This window comes from Lipophrys pholis, assembly GCF_963383615.2.
Source record: "Lipophrys pholis genome assembly, chromosome: 13".
Taxonomy (NCBI): domain Eukaryota; kingdom Metazoa; phylum Chordata; class Actinopteri; order Blenniiformes; family Blenniidae; genus Lipophrys; species Lipophrys pholis.
The window spans coordinates 553,688-574,986 of record NC_137632.1 but is presented as its reverse complement, the minus strand read 5'-3'; the positions used below and the strand labels follow the sequence as shown (position 1 = coordinate 574,986).

At 43.2% G+C, this 21,299-nt stretch overlaps 1 protein-coding gene across 1 annotated transcript in view; it reads left to right on the top strand.

Moving 5' to 3' along the window:
- The window catches only part of sema5ba (sema domain, seven thrombospondin repeats (type 1 and type 1-like), transmembrane domain (TM) and short cytoplasmic domain, (semaphorin) 5Ba), a gene marked incomplete at its 3' end in the record, with an annotated part of 276,170 nt that overhangs the window by 88,461 nt on the left and 166,410 nt on the right, over positions 1 to 21,299 (top strand). The window contains exon 3 of the mRNA XM_080478145.1: positions 14,011 to 14,232. Coding sequence (XP_080334271.1) covers positions 14,058 to 14,232 — 175 coding nt within the window. The 5' untranslated portion in view covers positions 14,011 to 14,057. The remainder of the gene's footprint in view (positions 1 to 14,010; positions 14,233 to 21,299) is intronic.

Below are 21,299 nucleotides of genomic sequence, written 5' to 3'. Positions count from 1 at the left end.
TTCATCAAATATCGTCGTTATTATTGAAATGATTATGGAGGAATTCACGTAAATGAGGACATTTTTCTGGCTTCAACTCTTTTGGCTTCTGCTCTTAACTGATCAGTCTGACTGATTAATGCCAGACTGCTGGACTCACCTGACGCTATCAGACCAATTTTGAAGTAAATTACATAGTGTGAGGACATGATTTAGTAAGTCAAGGGCAGGTTTATTAATTTAATGGAGCTAATGAGTAATTAGTGAGCACTTTATAATAACATGAGGATAGAAATTACTCATTTATGCACAAACCTGCTGGGAGAGAAATCTTCTTTTTCTTTATAGGGTTTTTTTTTTCCTTGAAAAATCACGTTTCTCTTCATAAACATGTGTAGAACGTATTAATTACAGACCGCGACTTACAGGATGGGGGATATAAACATAAGACATCAAATAAATGTGTTTTAAAAAACTGAGACAGGCAGAATAGTCAAGCTCAATCACATACATCAGCTCATATTATGTATTCAGAGACATTTACTACAACCATTGTTGGGATGGATAATAGCCAATGAAAATCAGTCTAATCATCCAAACAGAGAGGACCAGCGTCTCTGGTGAGATTAAATTCAATCCAGTTTTATTCTCTAAATCCAAATTCAACACATTTCTTTCAAAGTGCTTTTACAGAGAAGAAGCAACAATCCAACATGAACAAACTGAGGAAAGGAAAAACTTTTTAACAGGAACAAACCTGCAGAACCAGGCTAAGAGGAGGATACACCTGCAGAACCAGGCCCAGTGGGGGAGTAACCTGCTAAACCAGACTCACAGGAGGAGAAACCTGCAGAACCAGGCTCAGAGGAGGAGAAACCTGCAGAACCAGGCTCAGAGGAGGATAAACCTGCAGAACCAGGCCCAGTGGAGGAGAAACCTGCTAAACCAGACTCAGAGGAGGAGAAACCTGCAGAACCAGACTGAGAAGGGAGGAACCTGCAGAACCAGACTCAGAGGAGGGGAAACCTGCATTTCTGTTTGGGCTCGACTCTAGCAGCTAGAGGATAAAAGGAGTGGAAAAGCTTAAATTTTCTCATAATTAATTTACAGTTTGCAAACTTTGTAAATTCATGATTCCCAGTATTTTTCAAATTGACTTTACAAAGAAATGTGTTGAATTGAACATTAAACAAACAAAAGATTTTCTCCAAAATTAAAATTAGAGTGATTTTGGCTGTAAATGGTTATTGATGAAGTTCAAGGAATGTTGCTGGACAAAATGACATATTGCTGACGGCAGCCGAGCACACACACAATCCTACCAATTACACAGAAACACACACAATCCTACCAATTACACAGAAACACACACAATCCTAACAATTACACAGAAACACACACAATCCTACCAATTACACAGAAACACACACAATCCTACCAATTACACAGAAACACACACAATCCTACCAATTACACAGAAACACACACAATCCTACCAATTACACAGAAACACACACAATCCTACCAATTACACAGAAACACACACAATCCTAACAATTACACAGAAACACACACAATCCTACCAATTACACAGAAACACACACAATCCTAACAATTACACAGAAACACACACAATCCTACCAATTACACAGAAACACACACAATCCTACCAATTACACAGAAACACACACACACACAGAGGGGGTTTAACACCCCCCCCCCCCCGCCCCCCCCCCCCCCCCACACACACACACACACACACACACACACACGGAGGGAGTTTCACACACACAGATGTAAGAACAAACTCCAGATCTGATTCCATAGTCCCACGGCTCAGAGTTTATCAGAGGCCATCTTCCTGAGGCACGTTAAAGCTTCCATTCCACCACTGCTCCTGATTCCATATTGGACTCATCAAGCCCCCCCCCCCCCCCACACACACACACACACAGCCCCATCATGCCTGTCACTCAGCCTTGCCCCTAAACAACCAAACACATACAGCACCACCCAGTCTGAGGTCAGCCGTCTCTCAGCACTATAGATGATCCTTTTTCCGCCTGACTTCTCCAGCATGATTGAAACTGCTCAATAACAAGAGACGCTCTCTGTGACCCCTGCAGGCCCCTCCCCCCCAATAAAAGACGGAATGAAGATCCTCTATCTCACTGGTTCCCAACATTTTCCTTGAAAGACATAAATTCTCCCCATTGTAAATGCTGACTCACCTATTTTCAAAACATAAAAAAAAAAAATTAAATACTTATTAAAATCAAGAGGGCTTCACGACCCCCCCATGAATCTTTTGCTCCCCTCAGTTGAGAATCACAGTTCTAGCTTATGCTATAACCCCCCCCCCCCCCCCGATACCCTCCATCACAATGCCGGCATTAAAGAGATTTAAAGCGATTGGGGGGTCGAGCTATTGAGTAGAATTAGCCACGGTCAATGGAGCCCCGGCCAGAGGGCAGAAGTGAGAGTGTGTGAATAGGAAGGGAATGTGGTGGCAATATGCATCTGTCTGCGTCTATCTGACGGTCTAACCCCCCTCCAGTCTAGGGTTGTTGTTGTTTCTTTAATTCATGAACGTCTCTAACTGAGCAGGAACGACGGTGAGACGGATCGACCTGTGTGCCAAACACGTTTTGTTGAGTTCAGATCTTATGTTGAGTTCCTGCAGGAAACAGGTGGTAGTTCCTTCTGCCGCAATTAATTCTCATGCTGGAGAATTCCTGGGAGCTTCGCATGAGGAGAAATTGGTATTTTTTCTGTGCCGTACACTAACGATGAGCGCTGGGAGGATCGCAGCGGGCCGCACAGGAACAAAACATTTCCCAGCTCTGGAGGGGCTCCGCTTGAAAATACCGTTTACAGATGACTCCCGATGACGTCTAATCACTTCTAACGAATCAAAGAGCGAAGCGGAGAGATAATCCCCATCAGGGAGCCTGGCTGGAGAAATTACCAATTCCATTTCACATGTGTTTGTCGTTGATGGCACTTTCTTTTTGTGGAAGCAGCAAGCAGTGAATCTCACCGTCCCTCTGGCCTCGCTGACTTCCACATCCTGCTCCAAACTGGCAGGAAAAAAACAGGCAGGTTCTTTTATTCAGGCAACAACTGCTTCCCAATAAGCCAGAGGCAATTCAATCAGTGTCGTAACAGCCCCTGATGAGCTTGTGCTCAGGGAGTTAGCATTGAGTTGTAATTAGAAGTAGACTGGTGGCGAGCCAGGGTGGAATTACAAGGCAGAGAAGCAGCGAAAGTGCAGCGGACTCTGGAAACTCCTGATATTTAACTGTCTTGCTGCAGAGAAAAGGGGCGATAAGAGGAGATGAGGGTTAAGATTGTGACAGAGGGAATTGGCTCTAAAGATTTTCTTTCTCTTATTTCTACAAGATGGAGCCTCCGTCTCTCCGTCCGGTTCAGAACAGGTTCTTCCTGGTAAAGGCGGGTTTTCCTTTCTCTTCTTTTTTGGAGCTGAATTGGATTTAATCCTCGTCAGGACCAGCACACACACGTGTGGAGGCCCGCTCAACCATCTGTAATCTACCTTCATTATATATGAAGGCAATGTAGAAACACCAGTTACCTTTGGTTGGTGGGGGCCGACCCTCCTCCACAGGGAGATCATGCAGACTCCAGTACCGGCTCAGCCTGGACCCGGGTGCTAACAGTCGCCATCCCATCGCCACAATGCTGACTCTGTGTTCCAGGATTGATTTGAGCTTTATGACGCTTTCAAATGATTAGAATTTTTCACAGGGTTGCTGTGGATTAATTTTGATCAATCACGATTAAATATCATTCATTTTTAATCTATATTAATCACATTTCATTTTGCATGAGCAAACAGACTGAAGACAGGAGGGAATATATCTGCACTTAACATGTTTATCAGACACCTGTAACAGTTCATGTTAATAAGAAGCGACTGTCTTTTTGAAGACAGACATTTCTCCACTTTAATGTTCCTGTTACTCTTCTTCAGCGGTCGCTAAGACAAACTAACTCGTTGACATTGTCCAAGAGGAGAGCTGAGCGCTTCTTATTTACAATAATAAGACTGAGAACAGTGAGCAGAATCCAGACTAATGTTTGCTTCACATTAATGTGGGATTTTAAGCTGGAAGAACTTCAGTGAAAAGAAATCTCCGTCCTGCAGAGTGTGTGTAATACCTGATGTATTTCGACTGCTCCGTCTTGGGTTTTCTGTGCTGAAAGTTCCCAGTGAAGCGGCCGACTTGCTGTTTAGCGTCTCCATATCGTGTTGGTTCTGTAGCTTTGGGATCGACTGTCCAGTTAGGAGTCTACTTGGACAAACTGTCTGAAATGTGTTGCCAGAGACATTTCGGGAATTTGATAGGTTCAAAAAATTGCATTACATTTTTTAATTTAATGAGGATGGATTTGTCTGCGTTAAGGCATCAATTTTGACAGCTCTAATCTCAACTGTTTGTTGATCACTTTAAAAGATCTGGCCTCATTTACACGACTACGTTTCATGTTTCAAATGAAAACGCATCGTTTTTGTGTTTTTGTTTCAGAAAAATTCCTAGTTTTGTGTGAACGGGGCCTTAAGCCCCAGGACCCCTGCAGACTGGTCAGATGATTCACCGTCACTGATTCCACCTGGTCTCCTGAGCACGCTCGTCTTACTGTTAACTCCGTCTCTGCACACGTCCCGTCCACTGCACTTCACTTCCCCTCGCTGTGTTGCATCATCAGGCAGACCGCCATGAGAACCCCCCCCCTTTGAAGAGCCTGTTGTAGTCTGTGTGGACACACTCAACCTGGTCCCTGCTGCTTCTGTACCAACGTGCCGTTCTGTTGCCATAGATACGCGTTGGCATTGGCAGAGACGCATGAGAGCCTGCACAGCAAAAGGTTGAGATTTACTGGCTGCCATCTGGATAAAGAGGAGAAACGATTTTTAAGACAGCTTACCTTGTTTATCTAGGTTGAGCTCTCCAAATTTATCCTCACACCAAGATATTGTAGTCTTTCTTTTTTTTTTTGATTGTAAGCCACTGGGAGAGGAGGAATCTGAGCTGTTGCACTGCTTTAAGTTCACCTTGTGAAGCATCCCTGTGAGATCGTGTTCATGCAAGAAATACACTGGCATTCAGCTCATGTGCAAGCACATAACCAGAGGGTTTACATATTATTATACTGTATGTGTATATAGTTTTGTTAATAGCAGAGGTGGTGAATAGCAAAGTATTTGTAATTATTACTGTATTTAAGCAGGTTTTATTTTCTGTATCTGCACTTGAGTGTTACTCTGAAGAATGTCCTCTTTTCCTCCTTACATTTGATGACAAATCTTGGTCATCTTTTCTATTTATGATCTTCAAATAGCCTCGTTCCTTATTTTAATGTCTATGAGGACGATTCCGTCACACTGAAGCTGCTGATGGTAACAGTTGATCACACTGAAGCTGCAGATGGGGGTGAAATTAAAGGATCAAGTTAGATCAATATTACTTCAATGCCAAGACTTTGTTTCCATTTCAAACAGGAAAGTTTTCAATGAATTAAATAGTAATTTATATGAAGTCCAGGTAAATTATTACCTGTTTATTGAATTTCTAATATGCTTTTCTGACTCCAAACTATGATTAAAGTTAAATCCTGATCTTTGTCGTGGTTAATAAACGGTAGTTTGTAACTTTTCATCAACCTTTTATAAGCTCGTTGCTCGTTACAAAAACAGCAAAAACCTCTCTACAGCTACAGCTACTAAATATATCGACCATACAAGCATAGTTTTATCCATGTAATTACAACATTGACGGATATTTATCTGAAAAGTTTGTCCATTTAATGTTCCGAACTGTTTTGATTCCCTGAGCAAAAGTACCTGATTCCAATGATTCCTTAGCAGGTTTGTCGCGCTGGGTAATGACCCATTCATTCAGAGTACAGAGACTTTTAAAACGTGAAGGGCTGCAGTTCCTTCGCACTGGGAAAAGTAAACAGCACTGAAACACACTGATGAAGGTGCAATCACGTGTGTTCATGTAATCAGTTACTTTACTTTACTCTCGCTTGAGTTAGCATGGGTGTTGCGTGCCTTGGTGAATAGGGATGGGAATTGATAAGATTTTTCCAATTCCATTTTCGATTCTGTTTAACGATTCAATTCTTTATCGATTCTCTTATCGATATTTTTTTTTTCTTTCTATTATTATTATTATTATTATTATTATTATTATTATTATTATTATTATTATTATTATTATTATTATTATTATTATTTTATTTTTATTTTTTTTTATTTTTTTTAAAGGAGAATTAACAGGTAGATTACTAGGGGTGGGAATTGATAAGATTTGATCAATTCTTCTAACAATTCCTGAGAAAAAGTAGTTTTACAGTTTTCTGCACCAAAAGGAACTATTACATTTTTTCCTAAGATGAAACTTGAATTATAATTTTCCCCTTAAAAAAGAACAGTCAAACGTGTATTTGCCTTCATTGCCCCCTGGAATTTACACTTTTTCAAAATTTGTGCTATTGACAAGGTAACCCTCTCTGGGAGGCGGAGCCTGGAGAGGAAGGAGGAAGTGACGTAGCAGGAGGAACGTTCTCTCAGTCTGCAGGGAATGCTGTGTTCATATTGTGTTGGTGCTTTTTGTGAAGGGATTTTCAACACAGAATGATCTAATACATAGACATACAGTAGTAGACCTCTTCTAGATTGTGTATGTCTATACAGTAGACATACTCTAGTAGAGCGTTTAATACTGTGACAACTAGGGGCTCACACATATAGTGAAGATCTACTAGCATATATCTACGCTGTGGGCTCGTTGGAGCAGACATTCACTACAGGGACAGATTGACGGCAGAGTTCATTTATTAAAAGTCCCTCATTAGTAGGAGAGAACCCGGAGAGAACATGGAGAGAACACGGAGAGAACACGGAGAGAACATGGAGAGAACCCGGAGAGAACATGGAGAGAACATGGAGAGAACCCGGAGAAAACACGGAGAGAACATGGAGAGAACATGGAGAGAACCCGGAGAGAACATGGAGAGAACACGGAGAGAACATGGAGAGAACATAGAGAGAACCCGGAGAGAACATGGAGAGAACATGGAGAGAACCCGGAGAAAACACGGAGAGAACATGGAGAGAACATGGAGAGAACATGGAGAGAACACGGAGAGAACACGGAGAGAACACAGAGGGAACACGGAGAGAACACGGAGAGAACACGGAGAGAACACGGAGAGAACATGGAGAGAACATGGAGAGAACACGGAGAGAACACAAAGGGAACACGGAGAGAACATGGAGAGAACATGGAGAGAACACGGAGAGAACACGGAGAGAACATGGAGAGAACATGGAGAGAACACAGAGAGAACACGGAGAGAACACGGAGAGAACATGGAGAGAACATGGAGAGAACACGGAGAGAACACAAAGGGAACACGGAGAGAACACGGAGAGAACACGGAGAGAACATGGAGAGAACATGGAGAGAACATGGAGAGTACACAGAGAGAACACGGAGAGAACACGGAGAGAACACGGAGAGAACATGGAGAGAACACAAAGGGAACACGGAGAGAACATGGAGAGAACACGGAGAGAACATGGAGAGAACATGGAGAGAACATGGAGAGAACATGGAGAGTACACAGAGAGAACACGGAGAGAACATGGAGAGAACACGGAGAGAACACGGAGAGAACACGGAGAGAACATGGAGAGAACATGAAAACTCCACACAGAACGGCTCCTGCCGGGATTTGCACCAAGACCTTTTTTATTTAACTGGACCTTGTGGCTGTGAGGCGGGAGGCTGTGGACTCTGTGGATTCAGGACGTGGTGAGTGAACATGTATTAACGTGTGATATTATTTAGTCCTTTATCGTCTCCCTCTTTAGACCTTCTTCCTCCATGTTTCCTCCTGGTTGGAGGAGTTCTGTGTCGCAGTGTGTGACGTCATGCAACGTACCGCAACACGACCAGAAGTCGTGCTGGAAAATGAATCGTTAAGAAGAATCAAACACATATAAGGTGGACGATTCCCATGGAATTGATCAATTGGAACCGGTTCTAGGCCAGAACCGGTTTTCGATTCCCATCCCTATTGGTGAAAGAAAAAGACTTTAAAGTGACAGTTAATGTGATAACTCCAGTTACTGCCACACTTGACATGGCTTTAACCCTAACCCTAACCCTAATCCTAACCCTAATCCTAACCCTAATCCTAACCCTAACCCTAATCCTAACCCTAATCCTAACCCTAACCCTAACCCTCAGCCTGGTCACCACGCAGTCAGCAATGAAGGAGGGGCTCGATCCCGACCTTCCTCTATGGAGCTTAGAAGCAATCTGAGGATATCTTCTTCCTCCTGAAGCTCCACCCCTAATCAAAGATCAGAGATTAAGACCCCGTTTATGATGTTTCAAGGGAAAATGCACAGTTTTTGTGTCAGAAAAGTTTCATATCTACATATCAACATTTTGAAAACACAGAAGCGCTGGAGTTAGCGTGCCAGGCCCCGAGTTGCTGCGGTTTTTCTAAAGAAACCACACACGCACACACACACACACACACACACACACACACACACACACACACACACACACACACACACACACACACACACACACACACACACACACACACACACACACACACACACACACACAATATGCTCTGAAGACTAACACTGGGAGAACACATTCTAGTGGACAGACGACACAGTTGGATTGTTAATATGGTGACTGTCAAAATAAAACTACCAAGTCCAGAAGAATATTGTTCTGAATGTCTACTGAGCATGTGCAGAACATCTATTTACTACGACCATGCTCCAGGTGGCGCTGCAGAAGCTACTGACGCTAGCAGCAGGAGGAGCAGGAGCATAGACCTATAGAACTCAGAGTTATATAACAGTCTATGAGCAGGAGTCTACTTCTAAATTTCTATGTTCTCTGTGTCTTCTTCTGTGTTTTTGGTGTGTTTGGTGAGTCACAGCGCCCCTAAAGGTCTGGCATGTGTACTACATGCCCTGCAGCCTCGTGTTGAGCCGTGTTCATAGTGACGTGTGGACGGAGTTTCTTTCTTTTTTTTAGATCGCCGGGGAGAAAAAAGATGGTTTTGGCTAGTGTGGACGAGGCATCAGTCGGTACCTCTTCACTCTGATTACAGAGTTATCGAAAAAGAGTTGTGCCTGAACATCCAGTCGCCCAAACCACAGCGGTACCCCACCGGCTCCAGGCCAATAGTGTACCTCACAGTGTTAGACTGAGTGAGTGACAGGCCAACAGTGGCTGAGCACATCTTTTTAAAACTGTGCGTGCGAGTGTGTGTGTGTGTGTGTGTGTGTGTGTGTGTGTGTGTGTGTGTGTGTGTGTGTGTGTGTGTGTGTGAGGACAGTATAGATTGTGCCGCTTCTTTGCTGGGAAACTGTTGCTAATCCCAAACACAGCAGGAGAGGAAATTGTCTGGTCTCTCTCGGGCCTCTTTGGAGTGTCCTTAAAGATACATACACACACGGTAGTGTAGAAGTAATGCAGACACACACACACACACACACACACACACACACACACACACACACACACACACACACACACACACACACACACACACACACACACGCACACACACACTGGGGGGTTGATGTTGCCAGCCAGCACGCTTCAGTTCTGCCCACATGCTGTGACCCAATATGGAGAGCGAGCATCTGTCCACGCCTGGGTTTTGCCAGTTTGCTGGCGTCTGGGTTTTTCTCGAGTGTGTGACATGACTTTCTACAGAAATATTTGACATTCACACACTCGCTGCATCTTCCTGCTGACAGCAGCACGTTTTCCTTTGTGTGCGTGTGACAGTGCCAAGATAACCCGTCCAGCGACGGTCTGAACTTCTCCGGCCCTGCTCAGGTCATCTGTCATGATCCTCCGGCCTGCCTGCTCTCACTGCAGCTTTTAAACTAATGAGAGGATTTGTTGGAGCCGGCCTTTGACTTTCAGGACTCACTGATTTAATGTGAATTAAACACCTGCCACGGCTGCACCTGCAGATAGTAGGAAAAAATAAGATTTGGAGCGTTCCAGTGGATGAAATTCAAAGCCTCTGAGTATAATAATCCTGGTTTCATTTCAGCCACCTGGAGCTTTAATTGTATAAAACCCTGCACCGACTCTGTCACCGTCTCTGTCACCACTTAGCATACTTCTCTTTTTGGTAACATTTATTCATACTCGTGAGATTTTTTTCTTTTTTATATATGCAGTTGTGTTTTGTGTACATGTCTGGAACAGAGATAGTTCCAGCCGACTGTCGACTTTTATCTTCCAGTTAGTGTGTCTGAGACACAAGAGGTTTGGTGGATCGTGACTATAAGTGTTTCAATCCGTGTGATGAATTACAAAAAGAGACAATAAACTGAGTACGAATAGGTGGGCTTAGAAAAATAAAAATCTTGGCAGCAAGCAAAAGTTGACTGGTTCAAATCCCACCGATGACTTGAAGCTGCTCTGGTAATGCAGCTGGATTGAAGCACCTGGAAGAGCACCTGCTAAAGTATTTGGAAATGCGAGTACCCGGACCCCCAAAAAGTAACTAAAGTGTTCTGTTTTCACTGTGAAAACATCCTCTAAACGGGGCCTAGATGTACCTCAAGCTGTGAAGGTCAGTCTCCCTGTGTGTGTTTCCCTTGTGGGAACTGTGAACCCCCATAGCGTACCCTGGGTTGGAGAGGGATTACCTGGGATTGGCTCCAGTTCATCTCAACAGGTTAGAGCCATATAGAAGATAGATCAATGGCTGTCAAAGGAAAAGTCCCACTTCCCATTTTGAAGTGGAAAATAGCCTCCACTTTCAAGTTATTGGTCATTGATCTCTGGGTTTCCATGGTGCTAACTTGTTTTCTGTTTTTTGAAGTCGTTGCCAAATGAGAAATGAGACTTTCCTAACTGCTAAATATCGGTTCCCAATTGAATGAGCGCACCATGATCTAAATAGTAACCATCATTTTTCCTAATACACAAAGTGCATTTTGATCACTTTAGCTATACAAACCCTCAATTCTCCTTTTCATTGGGTCACACGACAGTTTGCAGAAGGAGACCACATTGTAATGTGATCTGGTTTGGATAACCGGGACCCCGGAGGAGGTTTGAGGAAATGACTGTCACGGCTGAGATGTGGATTACTCGGATGTTAAGAGAGGCTTTGCACATGAAAGACAAAAAAATGAGGCTGGCCAAGCAGGCAGTTAGCAGGGAGCTGCTGTGCGGCGTGCTGATACACTCTCATGCTTTCAGTTAGCCAGTCAAAAATGGGGATAAAATATGCAGCGCTGGAAGTCTCAGAGTAGTAGCATGTAGAACCAGTGAGTCATGAAGAACAGTGACGGGATGCATTGAAAATGTTGAAAGAAAAGAAGAGTCAGACCATGTTGAATTACAATAGCACCTTCCGTGTTTCAGTATCAGTTTGATGACAAATTAAAAATGTGTATTTGCTTGTAAAGCGCAATGAAAACCAAAGATTTGACCAAATTTCAAGTTTGATTGTTTGTTTTTTTCAAATTGCAGCCTACGTGGAAAACTTTAAAACTGTGAAACATATTGGGTTGATCCCTTTGAACCTCAATAACCTGAGTTTTATATCAATCAAAGATCCTGAAACTGTGAGATGAATTACTCGATCTTAAATAATGGCGTGTTCATGAGTAACCAGAATGTGGTGACAGGAAGAAGCATCATCTGGTGAAAATGGACATTTCAAAGGTAATTATATGTCACTCAACACATTGACATGTGTGCAAGTAGGTACTCAGAAAGTACATACCTCCACTGTGCTAGAATATGATCAGGATCTTGTCCAAATATCTGTTAGCGTGTCAGTTTTTATCAAAATCCATCCACAAGTTTTCAGGTTATCCTGGTAACCAACCACCAAACCAACAGCCAGCAATGGAAGCGACACCTCCTGGTGTATAAATGAGCCTTATCAGACATAATGAACAACTCAAGACATCAGACACCGCCCTTCCAAACCACCCCCAAAAAATAAATCTAAATCACCAAAATAAAGCTCTGGAGATCACAGGAGATAATTACTGAGACACTAGAGAACCACACACACAGAGACACAGACAATCCAACAACCAGAACACACAGAAAAACGCCAATATAAACCACAGACCATCACTGTCACATGAAGACCATCACACACCGGGGTACAGGTGAAACACACCTGGGGGCTATTCCAGAAAGGAGGTTCAACAAACTCGGTGTCTCTCCATCAACTCTTGAGTCGACTCATTCTGAGATGAAACTCTGAGTTTCATGTCAGAATGAGGCTCTCTCATGACGTCCGTCATCTCAAATTACTTCTAGGAGCTTCAGGTGGGAGGAGCCAGTAGAAACTGAGGGTTTCCTCCACAAAACCTGCCAGTGAGCAGGTTCAGTTCACAGAGTCTGTTACTTACAGCATCATTCAGCTCTCTTTCTGGAACCAATAACTCAGAGTTTCCCTCATTTCAGGATTAACCTACTCTGAGTTTTTACATAACCTGCGTTCTGGAATCCCCCACCTGGGTGTCCGTTCACAATCGTGCTCAGGGCCAGAGGAAACACAACTTTTTCAAAACTGGAGTAAGGTGGAACTCTTCAAAAATGCTTGGCCTCCGTCCTGAGTAGACGGCAGAAGCCTGCTACTGGTCATGCACACCACTGCCATGGTCAATAGTTCTTCTGCACGTGCTCAGTCGATGGACACTAGCAACAATGGCAGCCTCCAGAGTGTCATGACTCCCAGTCCTTATTCTCCTGGGACTTGGTAGTCTTATATTGGACAGTACTTGCAATGCTGCTGTCGTTTCTTTGAACTTGAGCCCCGTCCAGCCTGACTGCGTCAAATCTGGTGCAGACTTCATTAAACACTTCCGCCTGTTTCAGCAGCAGTGTTTTATTTGGCAGTAGCCGTAGGCCTGTTGACTCCACTGTATTCTAATGACAAACATGGGGACGGTGTGCATTTGCCTAATTAGTTACCAGCTGTAGTGAGAGGGATAATTGATTGTAGGGCAATATGGTTGATTTGCAACTCAACCAAGCTAATAATCTGTTATTGATTGAAGCATTAGTGAGGGAAAACACTACAGAGAGACGCAACCCAGCCAAAGTGCTGCAGAAAGTTGATTCTCTCAGTTTTTAATCTACTTTAATGATATTACACGTCGCTAAGCTAACATGGAGAGAAGCGGCGGGCGGGAGATGATGAACTGCAGGTTTCAGCGCCGTGGTCTCCACTCGTGTGTTATGACTGGAGGAGATTACATTTACTCAGGAAACAGGAGAGCCGCTTTTTTAGAAAGATTTCCTTGGTGTTTTTCCCGTCTGCCTTCCAATTATGGAAAATTATGAGAAATCCTTCAAATCAAAAGGTGAGCAAACATTTTTACAATGCGCCTCCGAACAGCCCTGCATTTTCAATGCACTCACTTCCACTTTGTTGACTTGTTGAAACTTCTGCCCCATTGAACAGCCCACTTTTGCTTTCAATTTTCCAATTTTAATCAGCCATTAAATGAACTGGCAAAGTTTAATTGCACTGTTTAAATAATTGTCTGCTGGTCAGAGGTTAGGTACTTCTTTGGGACGGCTCATTGCAGAGACTCTTCTGGGCAGTTTTTCCATCTGGTTTCCTTCACATGCTCCATCTTCTTTCTTTTTATTTCCTGTATTGTAGTTTACCCGGCTTTATGTTTTATCTTTCCAGCTGCCCTCTAGTTACAGCGCATCTTTATTTTTCCACCTACAATGTCCGTTTTCTACCAAATTTTTATTCTTTTGCGTCACTTTTTCATTCCTTTTCCATCTCTGGTGGATTCGGAGCTGGAAGCCCCGAGGAACTGAAAGTCTGTGGAGGAATTATTTTTTTTATTTAGAAGTGACTCAGAGAAAAAGAGAGAAGTGCTTTTCTTTGAAGCCAGGCGTGAAAGTGTTGCATTGAGGTGCTGAAGTTGTCTCGTCTCTTTTTCAGCTGCATCCCAGAGGCCCACCTTGGCAGTTAGAGGAGAGGTCATCGTCATGACAGTGTCCTCGCGGGACTCCGCCCCCACATCTATGGCCGGCCTCTTCCTGCTCCTTCTGCTTCCAGCTGTTCTCGCGCAGAAATCTGCCGTCCCTTCGACCCCGGCCTTGGTCGACCCTCTGACACAGCCCGAGTGCACAAAGAAAGAACATCCAAAGGTTTCCATCCAAGGTCAGACGTCTCCAAGTCTAAATATGCTTGATGTGAATAACGCTGCACCAGAATACATCCAGAGCGTGATGTGTGAGGACAGCTGATGCCAGATGTTCTGAGGCATGCTGGCTGCTTTTGCTGATTTACTGGTTAATGTCTATGTTTATCGTGCAGCATGAGGGCTGACAAGCCAATCAAAGGCAGGGTAGGGCGGGTCATGACGATGCAAACATTACTAACCCATAAATTATGTGACGATGACCAATTAATATGGATACATTTTCACTAAGTAGAGTCGTCTTACTCACTGTTTTAAAACATGGTGCCGCTTTAACATAAAGCAAAAATCAAGCATATACCCACTTATCCAGCAACAACATCACTGTTTACAATTTATTTAGCCAGGAGAACCACATTGAGATTATAATCTCTTTTACAAGTGTGTCCTGTGGAGCTGGGGGTGGGAGGGTCTTGCTCAGGGACCCATGGTGCATGTTTGTGTTCTGTGGGGGAAACCAGAGTACCCAGAGGAGACCCACACACAAACTCCACTCAGAAAGGCCCTGTATTTGAACCCACAACCTTCGGCTCTGGGGGGCTATTCCAGAAAGCTAACTACTGTGCCACCATGCAGCCAGAAATGATTATTAGAATCAAAAATAAAGCAACGGATCTATTGCAGATTAACTTTTGATGCGAGACGTGACTGTTGCAGGCTGTACACAAAGACCAGGGCTGCATGACTCACTGCAAACTACAGTACAATATCAACAGGCACAGCACACAACTTGCATGAGGCTTATGGAAATGAACTAATTGCATATTTTCCTGCACTGATCATGTCATCCTGCTGCACTGCATGCGAGTGGGTGGAGAGAGTTCAGTGGGTGTCATGATTGTTGATGGGACAGCAAAGCAGAAAGTCATTAACATATGCACAAATGTTTATTTATCACAAGTCATGTTGCAGTTGCAATATTTCATGGTTTCCTGCTATCCTGCGGCATTAGTAGAGACTTATCATAGCGTTCACTTCCAATCAAAATATGTAATTTATTGATTATGGATCAAGTGCTGATGACAGTGTTGATCTGAAAAAAATCAATTGATATCTGCCTGAAGCCAGGAATACGTTGCTTGAATGTGACTTCATAGTTAAATGGGCGAGTTGTGAGTTTATTTAATGATGCATGAGCACTGATAATAATTACCAAAAGGAGGGGGTTACCTCGACCAGGCAGAGGGTTTTATACAACCCCCCCATACACGTCACATCTTAAATATAAACCACTGCAGTTTCCTGGGTGATTACAGGCAACAGTAAAACTCAATTCAGTTGTCATATTTGTTTTATTAAGATTGGGCACATTGAATATTTTTATTTCCTTGAAATATTTTTCACATTCAGTCTTAGAGGAACCTAACAAGGCATGGCCTATGCTATATAATGTGTGAACTCCATAAAAACCTAGGCTTTTCAGGTCTATTCAGACCAAAAGATAGCGTTATTCTAGTTGAATCAATTCAGCAATTTTCATGCAACGACAGTAAAGGCTGTTTATTATTGACTCGTCGTGCTTCAGTGTCAGACTTCAACAGAGGGAAAATTTAATTCAAAGCCATAGCTGCATGGAAGAAAGCAAACGAAGTGATTCACTGTTCAGAACTTTGTACGACTATGAATTCCATGTGTCGCCACTGTAGTCTGGTGGTAGTGACCCTGTCTGGCAAGTCAATAGATCCTGGTTTGATCCCATCGCAATTTTTTATTTTTTTTCCAAGAATTCAGTCAAATATATTATTTTATTCGATCGGCTATTTCCCAGTGGATGATCAACCTTTACAGCAGCTGAGCAAACGGGATCAGCACCTTTGATTTAAGTCTGTTGTTGCTGACATGCTGGAAACTCTCCAGACCTAAACAAAAGAAGCAGAGGCTTCATGAGGCTGTTCAGCCAGATGTATTGAAGCTGATGTCTCATTTAAAAATCAAACACAGATACTTTTCTTGATATTATATTTTCTTTGTCATTGTTTTTTGACAAACATAAACACGTCACTTGTTCAATTATGTTACCTGCATTAAAAACACAGTGTTGAATCACAAATTTAATAAAGTCCTGTATTTTCTTCAGCAGAGCTTTTCTAAGCACATTGTCCTGCAGAGTTCAAGTCTCTGTGGCGTCAGGAAGAATCATGTTAAGTCATTTCAAGCTGAAATTGCAGCGCCATTGACGACCAGTGTCCAACAAGTTGCTCCCCTCAGTTCTCCTCTCTGGTGTCGAAGAGAAGAAGTCTACTTCTTCTACTCTAATTTAATACAGCGGTGGAAGTGTGTTTGTGATGCGCTGCCCCCTGCAGTTTGGGAGCGGGAGCCACATGTAGTATAAATGGCACACACAATTTCTCATGCTGATTCATCGCATCTAAGTTCTGCACATCAGACCCGTGCATCAAGCATGAAACAGCCTTAATTCAATCACTTTGCTGCCAGCATTACATTATCTCTTGTGCACAGTCATACCAAATAAAGGAAAAAAGGTGCTTGGTGTTGAATTAAGCTCAGTTTTTGTTTTGCAAAACTCCAGGTAGTTGAACTAATATATAGAAGAACTCAGTTTGCCCTCTGGAAAATATATTATCTTGTTGCAGAATTGCACATATGATCTGCAAGGGACAAAAAATTGCATTCACATGTAAAATCTAGTGCAGGAAAATGCTGATATTCTTCATTGTCAAGTCCTTTAATCTGTAATCAACTAATCAATGAATGGATTGGAAATGTTGTCCTTTCAGATGAGAGATAATCCTGGTGCTGCTGCATTAGTTTATTTTTGTGTTTTGAAATCATTAACAAACATGAAAAAACACCTTGTTCATTTATAATAAAACTCAGGTAACATCACCTCCTCATGCGTGCAATTATAATTGATGATTAGTGTGATTTCAAATCTTCAAACAGATGCAATAAAGTTGTTCATGCCAGATTAATCTGTTTGAATGATGCTCAATGCAGCGATTTATTGTCTTTAGGAGAAGCGTTTTCTGCTTTTACAAGCCTTCAGGGATTTTGAAATGATTGGATGTGATGCTTTATCAAATGTTTCCCATACAGGAAAACATACATGCCACTTTCCTCAGCAGCAAAATAAAGCGTTTTCATAAAGGTAACCTTGTGCCAGCAACAATAAAAGCCCACAGTTTAGCATCCAGTGAGGTCAGCGAGCATCTATAAAAGAACAACAGAAAGCAAGAGGAGGGGACAAGATAGAAATGATTGTGTAGAATAATGGTGCTCGCTATCTCGCCTGCGCATCTGTACAGTGAATCAAGAAGCAAAGTCTTCCTCGCTGCGTGAAATGGAACACAACGGTTTGGGGGCGCAGGATGACAGATAGATATGGCTGAATGAAAGATAAACAAATTGCCGTGTTCAGTTTTGAATGGGGTTATTTGTGTTCCATCTGCCTAGAGGGGCGACGAAAGACTGGAAGACCCCCCGAAACCTTCTGTGGAGATGGAGTACAGAAACAGAGAAAGAGCTGGACAACACTGTTATTTCAATGAAGACCTACGTGCTCAGGGTCTTTCTGTGAGGAGTCTCCATGTTCTACCTGTGCATTTATAGGGTTTTTTACCAGCTGCGTCACCCTCAAGTTAAAAGACAATATATAAGTGAAAATGCATCATTTTTGTGTTTTCGTTTCAGAGGTTTGGCGTTGACACGGCAACAGCAGCAACGCTGAAAATGATGTAGTTTTTATGTTTGGCCACCAGTGGGTGCTGTTCGTTGTTTCACACACATGCAGCAGAGAGCAATACGCTCTGAATGTTGACAAAGGGAAGTACACAGACATTGCAGAAGTTATTTACTCCCGTGGTGGTGTGCATGCGCAGGAGTAGCGTTGTCGCCGTCTCCACGTCAGAGAGTTTTCTGAGTCTCCGTTTCCACGGAGTCGGAGGGTTTTCGAAAATGTCTACCTTGGGAGCCATTTTTAAAAGGTTTTGGAATTTTCATTTGCTCCAAGCACTGTTGTCATGTAAATGGACAAACAGAATGCAAACAAAGTTTGTGTTTTCACTTGAAAATGTTGTTTAAATGAAAGTAAAGAAATGCTCATCTGTGACGCGACACTGCCAGCAGGTGGGAGTACATTTGTGCGATGCACCAGCGATCTGGCCCGGATTCATTGTGTTACCCAGGGTCAGCTGGGAGTGGTTGCAGCCTCCCCTTCAACCCAAAGCTGGATGAAGACGGTTTAGAAGCTGGATTCACCTTTGTTCCCTCTCATAACTCCGTCTGAGCTTTGGTTCCGGCCTATTTGTGCTGCTGCTCCGGCCAACGGAACAGAGCATTGACTTTAAGGAGTTTTGGAGATTCGGCCTTTTTGTGGTCGAACCTTCTGTGAAATCGCGAGTTTGAGTTTCTTCAATTGGATTTTCACGCCACAGATGCAGTGAAATGGTTATTTTCATTTCCACACAGCCATGCTGAGGTCACATGTCCACCGGGGCTTTGGCCCTTCGTGCGGCTTCACCCACCAGGCCTCCAGATGTCCAGATTAGCCCGAACCCCTCCAGTGCTTCACTTCAAAGGCGTGCCACTTCAGAATGGCTCTCATGGCCGGGCGCTGCAGGGCTGCTGGCCTGTCAGAGCAGCAGAGTGGGGCATTATGTGGAGGCAGCCTTATAGAAAAGGCCTGCACAATGAAAGTGCCAGTGAGAACCTGAGATTAGCCGCTGTGATTGATGAGCGTTTTATAGCGGCCTGCTGGAGCGCTGCCTCAGTCACCTGCAGGGGAACAGGACTGAGATTTCTCTGTGGGCCTGCTACACCAGTACGCGCCTGCAATGAGGAGGCATTTGTTTGTATTTGTATGTTTGTATTGTTTCTTCGCGGATGTTCCTGCGAGGTGTTTGTGTGTCGGGACGGGATCAGATGTCCTCTGGTCCTCAGTCAGTCCTTCCACTGAAGCATGTTTTCTGCTTTGAAGCCCAGCTGGATTCTCTGGGTTCAAGTATTTCCTCTTCGGCTCCGAGGACTCTTCAACCAATTCAGACCAACTGCAGTTTGTCATACCACGGCAGTAAATCATTGGTACAACAACAACCAGTTCACCAACTGATCATCTTGTCAACAAACAGGCTTCAATACACTGTGAAAAAGCAGAATTGTCAGTGTAATAAAAGCTTTACGGATGTGTTGCATCCAAGACATTTTCGCCACCTGGAGGCACAGGAAATAGATGCAAACACCTCGAACAGCAAACTGTCATTCTTCTTTTTCTGCTTTATCATCTTCTTCCATCAGTCCTCTTCTTCTTTGTCGACCTCATTCTTGTCTTCTTCAGTTTTGTCTTCACTGTGTTCTGCCTTCATCGTTTTGCTGTCTTCCTCCTCATCTTCCACTTCTTTGTTGTCTTTTTAGCCCCATGTTTATATTGTCATGTCTTTGTCTTCTTCCCTGTCTTATCTCAGTTTAACTTAATGTCTTCTTTGTCATCTTCATCCTTTACCTCTATCTTCTTCTTCTGTCATTTCTTTGTTGTCTATACTTTGTGTTATCTTCACTATTTGTCTTTTCTCTCTCTCTGCCTTCTGTCTTTGACATTCTTCTCATCTTCAACATCATCCTTATTGTGTTTTTCTTCTTCTTGTTTTCATTGTCCTCCATTTCATCTTTGTGTTTCACTTCTTCATCTTTTTAACCTTCATCCTATGTGTTTCTGACACATCCAAGTCTTCTTCATCTTCGTTCATCTGCTCCTCTTTGTCATCACATGTCCAATGACTTCAATGTGGTCTTTGTCGTCTTCATCTCTTGGATTCCTCCACAGTCATCTTCAGATTCATCACTTATTTGTTGTCTTCAAGCTCGACTTTAACATCATTGTTGTTTTCTTTGTCGTCATCCTCCTTCTGTCTTCTTCACCTTTATTATCCTTCCTCTGTCTCTTTATTCTCTCTTTTGTCTTTGTGTTTTTATTTTCTTTGATATTCTCATTGTCTACACTTCTTCATTGTTTTCCTCGATGTTGTTTTCATCATCTTTGTCATCTTCATCCCAGTCGTGTTTGTCCTTTTGGAAGTGGAATCTTTTGATAGAAACATTTGACTCTCACTGTTAACTACTTCACAATCTTCTCCAGGCAGTCATTAACTTTAGAGCTTTTGAATCCTTTTTTCCCTTCTATTTCTGTTCACCATGTTCCATCACAGTCAGTCAATTTAGTTCATAAGCCTCAAAATAACAAAAACCACATAAAAGCAAAACGCCTGATTTAAAAAGTCGAATCAGACAAATGGATGAATGAAGCCAGTCGTAAGATGAATCCATCTTTCAGAGCACTTCATCCAACTGAAGGTCCCAGCTAAAAGCGTGTTGATGCTGGACAGGTCATCCGTCACACAACCCTCCAAAAAACATTGAAGCTAATGGAAATAGCTTCGATTAGCTTTGACTTGAAATGTAAACGTTGTGGCTCACAGCCGGAGCGAGACTCATCCAAGTAAGACGCAGAAGGCAGTCTAGACAAACTGCCAAGGTTGAGCAGAGCGTTTCTCTGCCCCAGCTGCCTATAAACACTGCGGGTGATGCCGATGTTTGTGTCTCTGCTCTTCCAGAAGACATGACAATGTTTTATGTCAACCCTGCCGCAGATCAGTGCAGGAATACAGCACAGGAATCATGAAAACCCTCCGCCCACAGGCACACACTGTACCAGCCGCCAGCTCATGATTTAGATGGATGATAGTGGCTGAGAGCACAAGACTGCAGGTCTGATAAGAGCGTGACACGAGGGCAGCGACTGGAACGCTCTGAATCTAGATAAGGAGTCTGGTTTGGAATTCAGGGAGAGATGGTGGAACATGTTATGAATCCCTGAAACCTGGTAAAGAGCTGCATGTAAAGAATATGTGTGGTTTGTAAGAGAAATGAAGGAGTTGTACCTCCGTCCCGCCCTGCAGATGATTCCTGCGGTGCAACAAGCGGAGTCTGTGCAGAAAAATAATGGTTGATAATAAGACCTTTGGCTCGGGCGACACTGTGCCCTTCATCAGGAGGAGGAGGAGCAGGAGGAGTT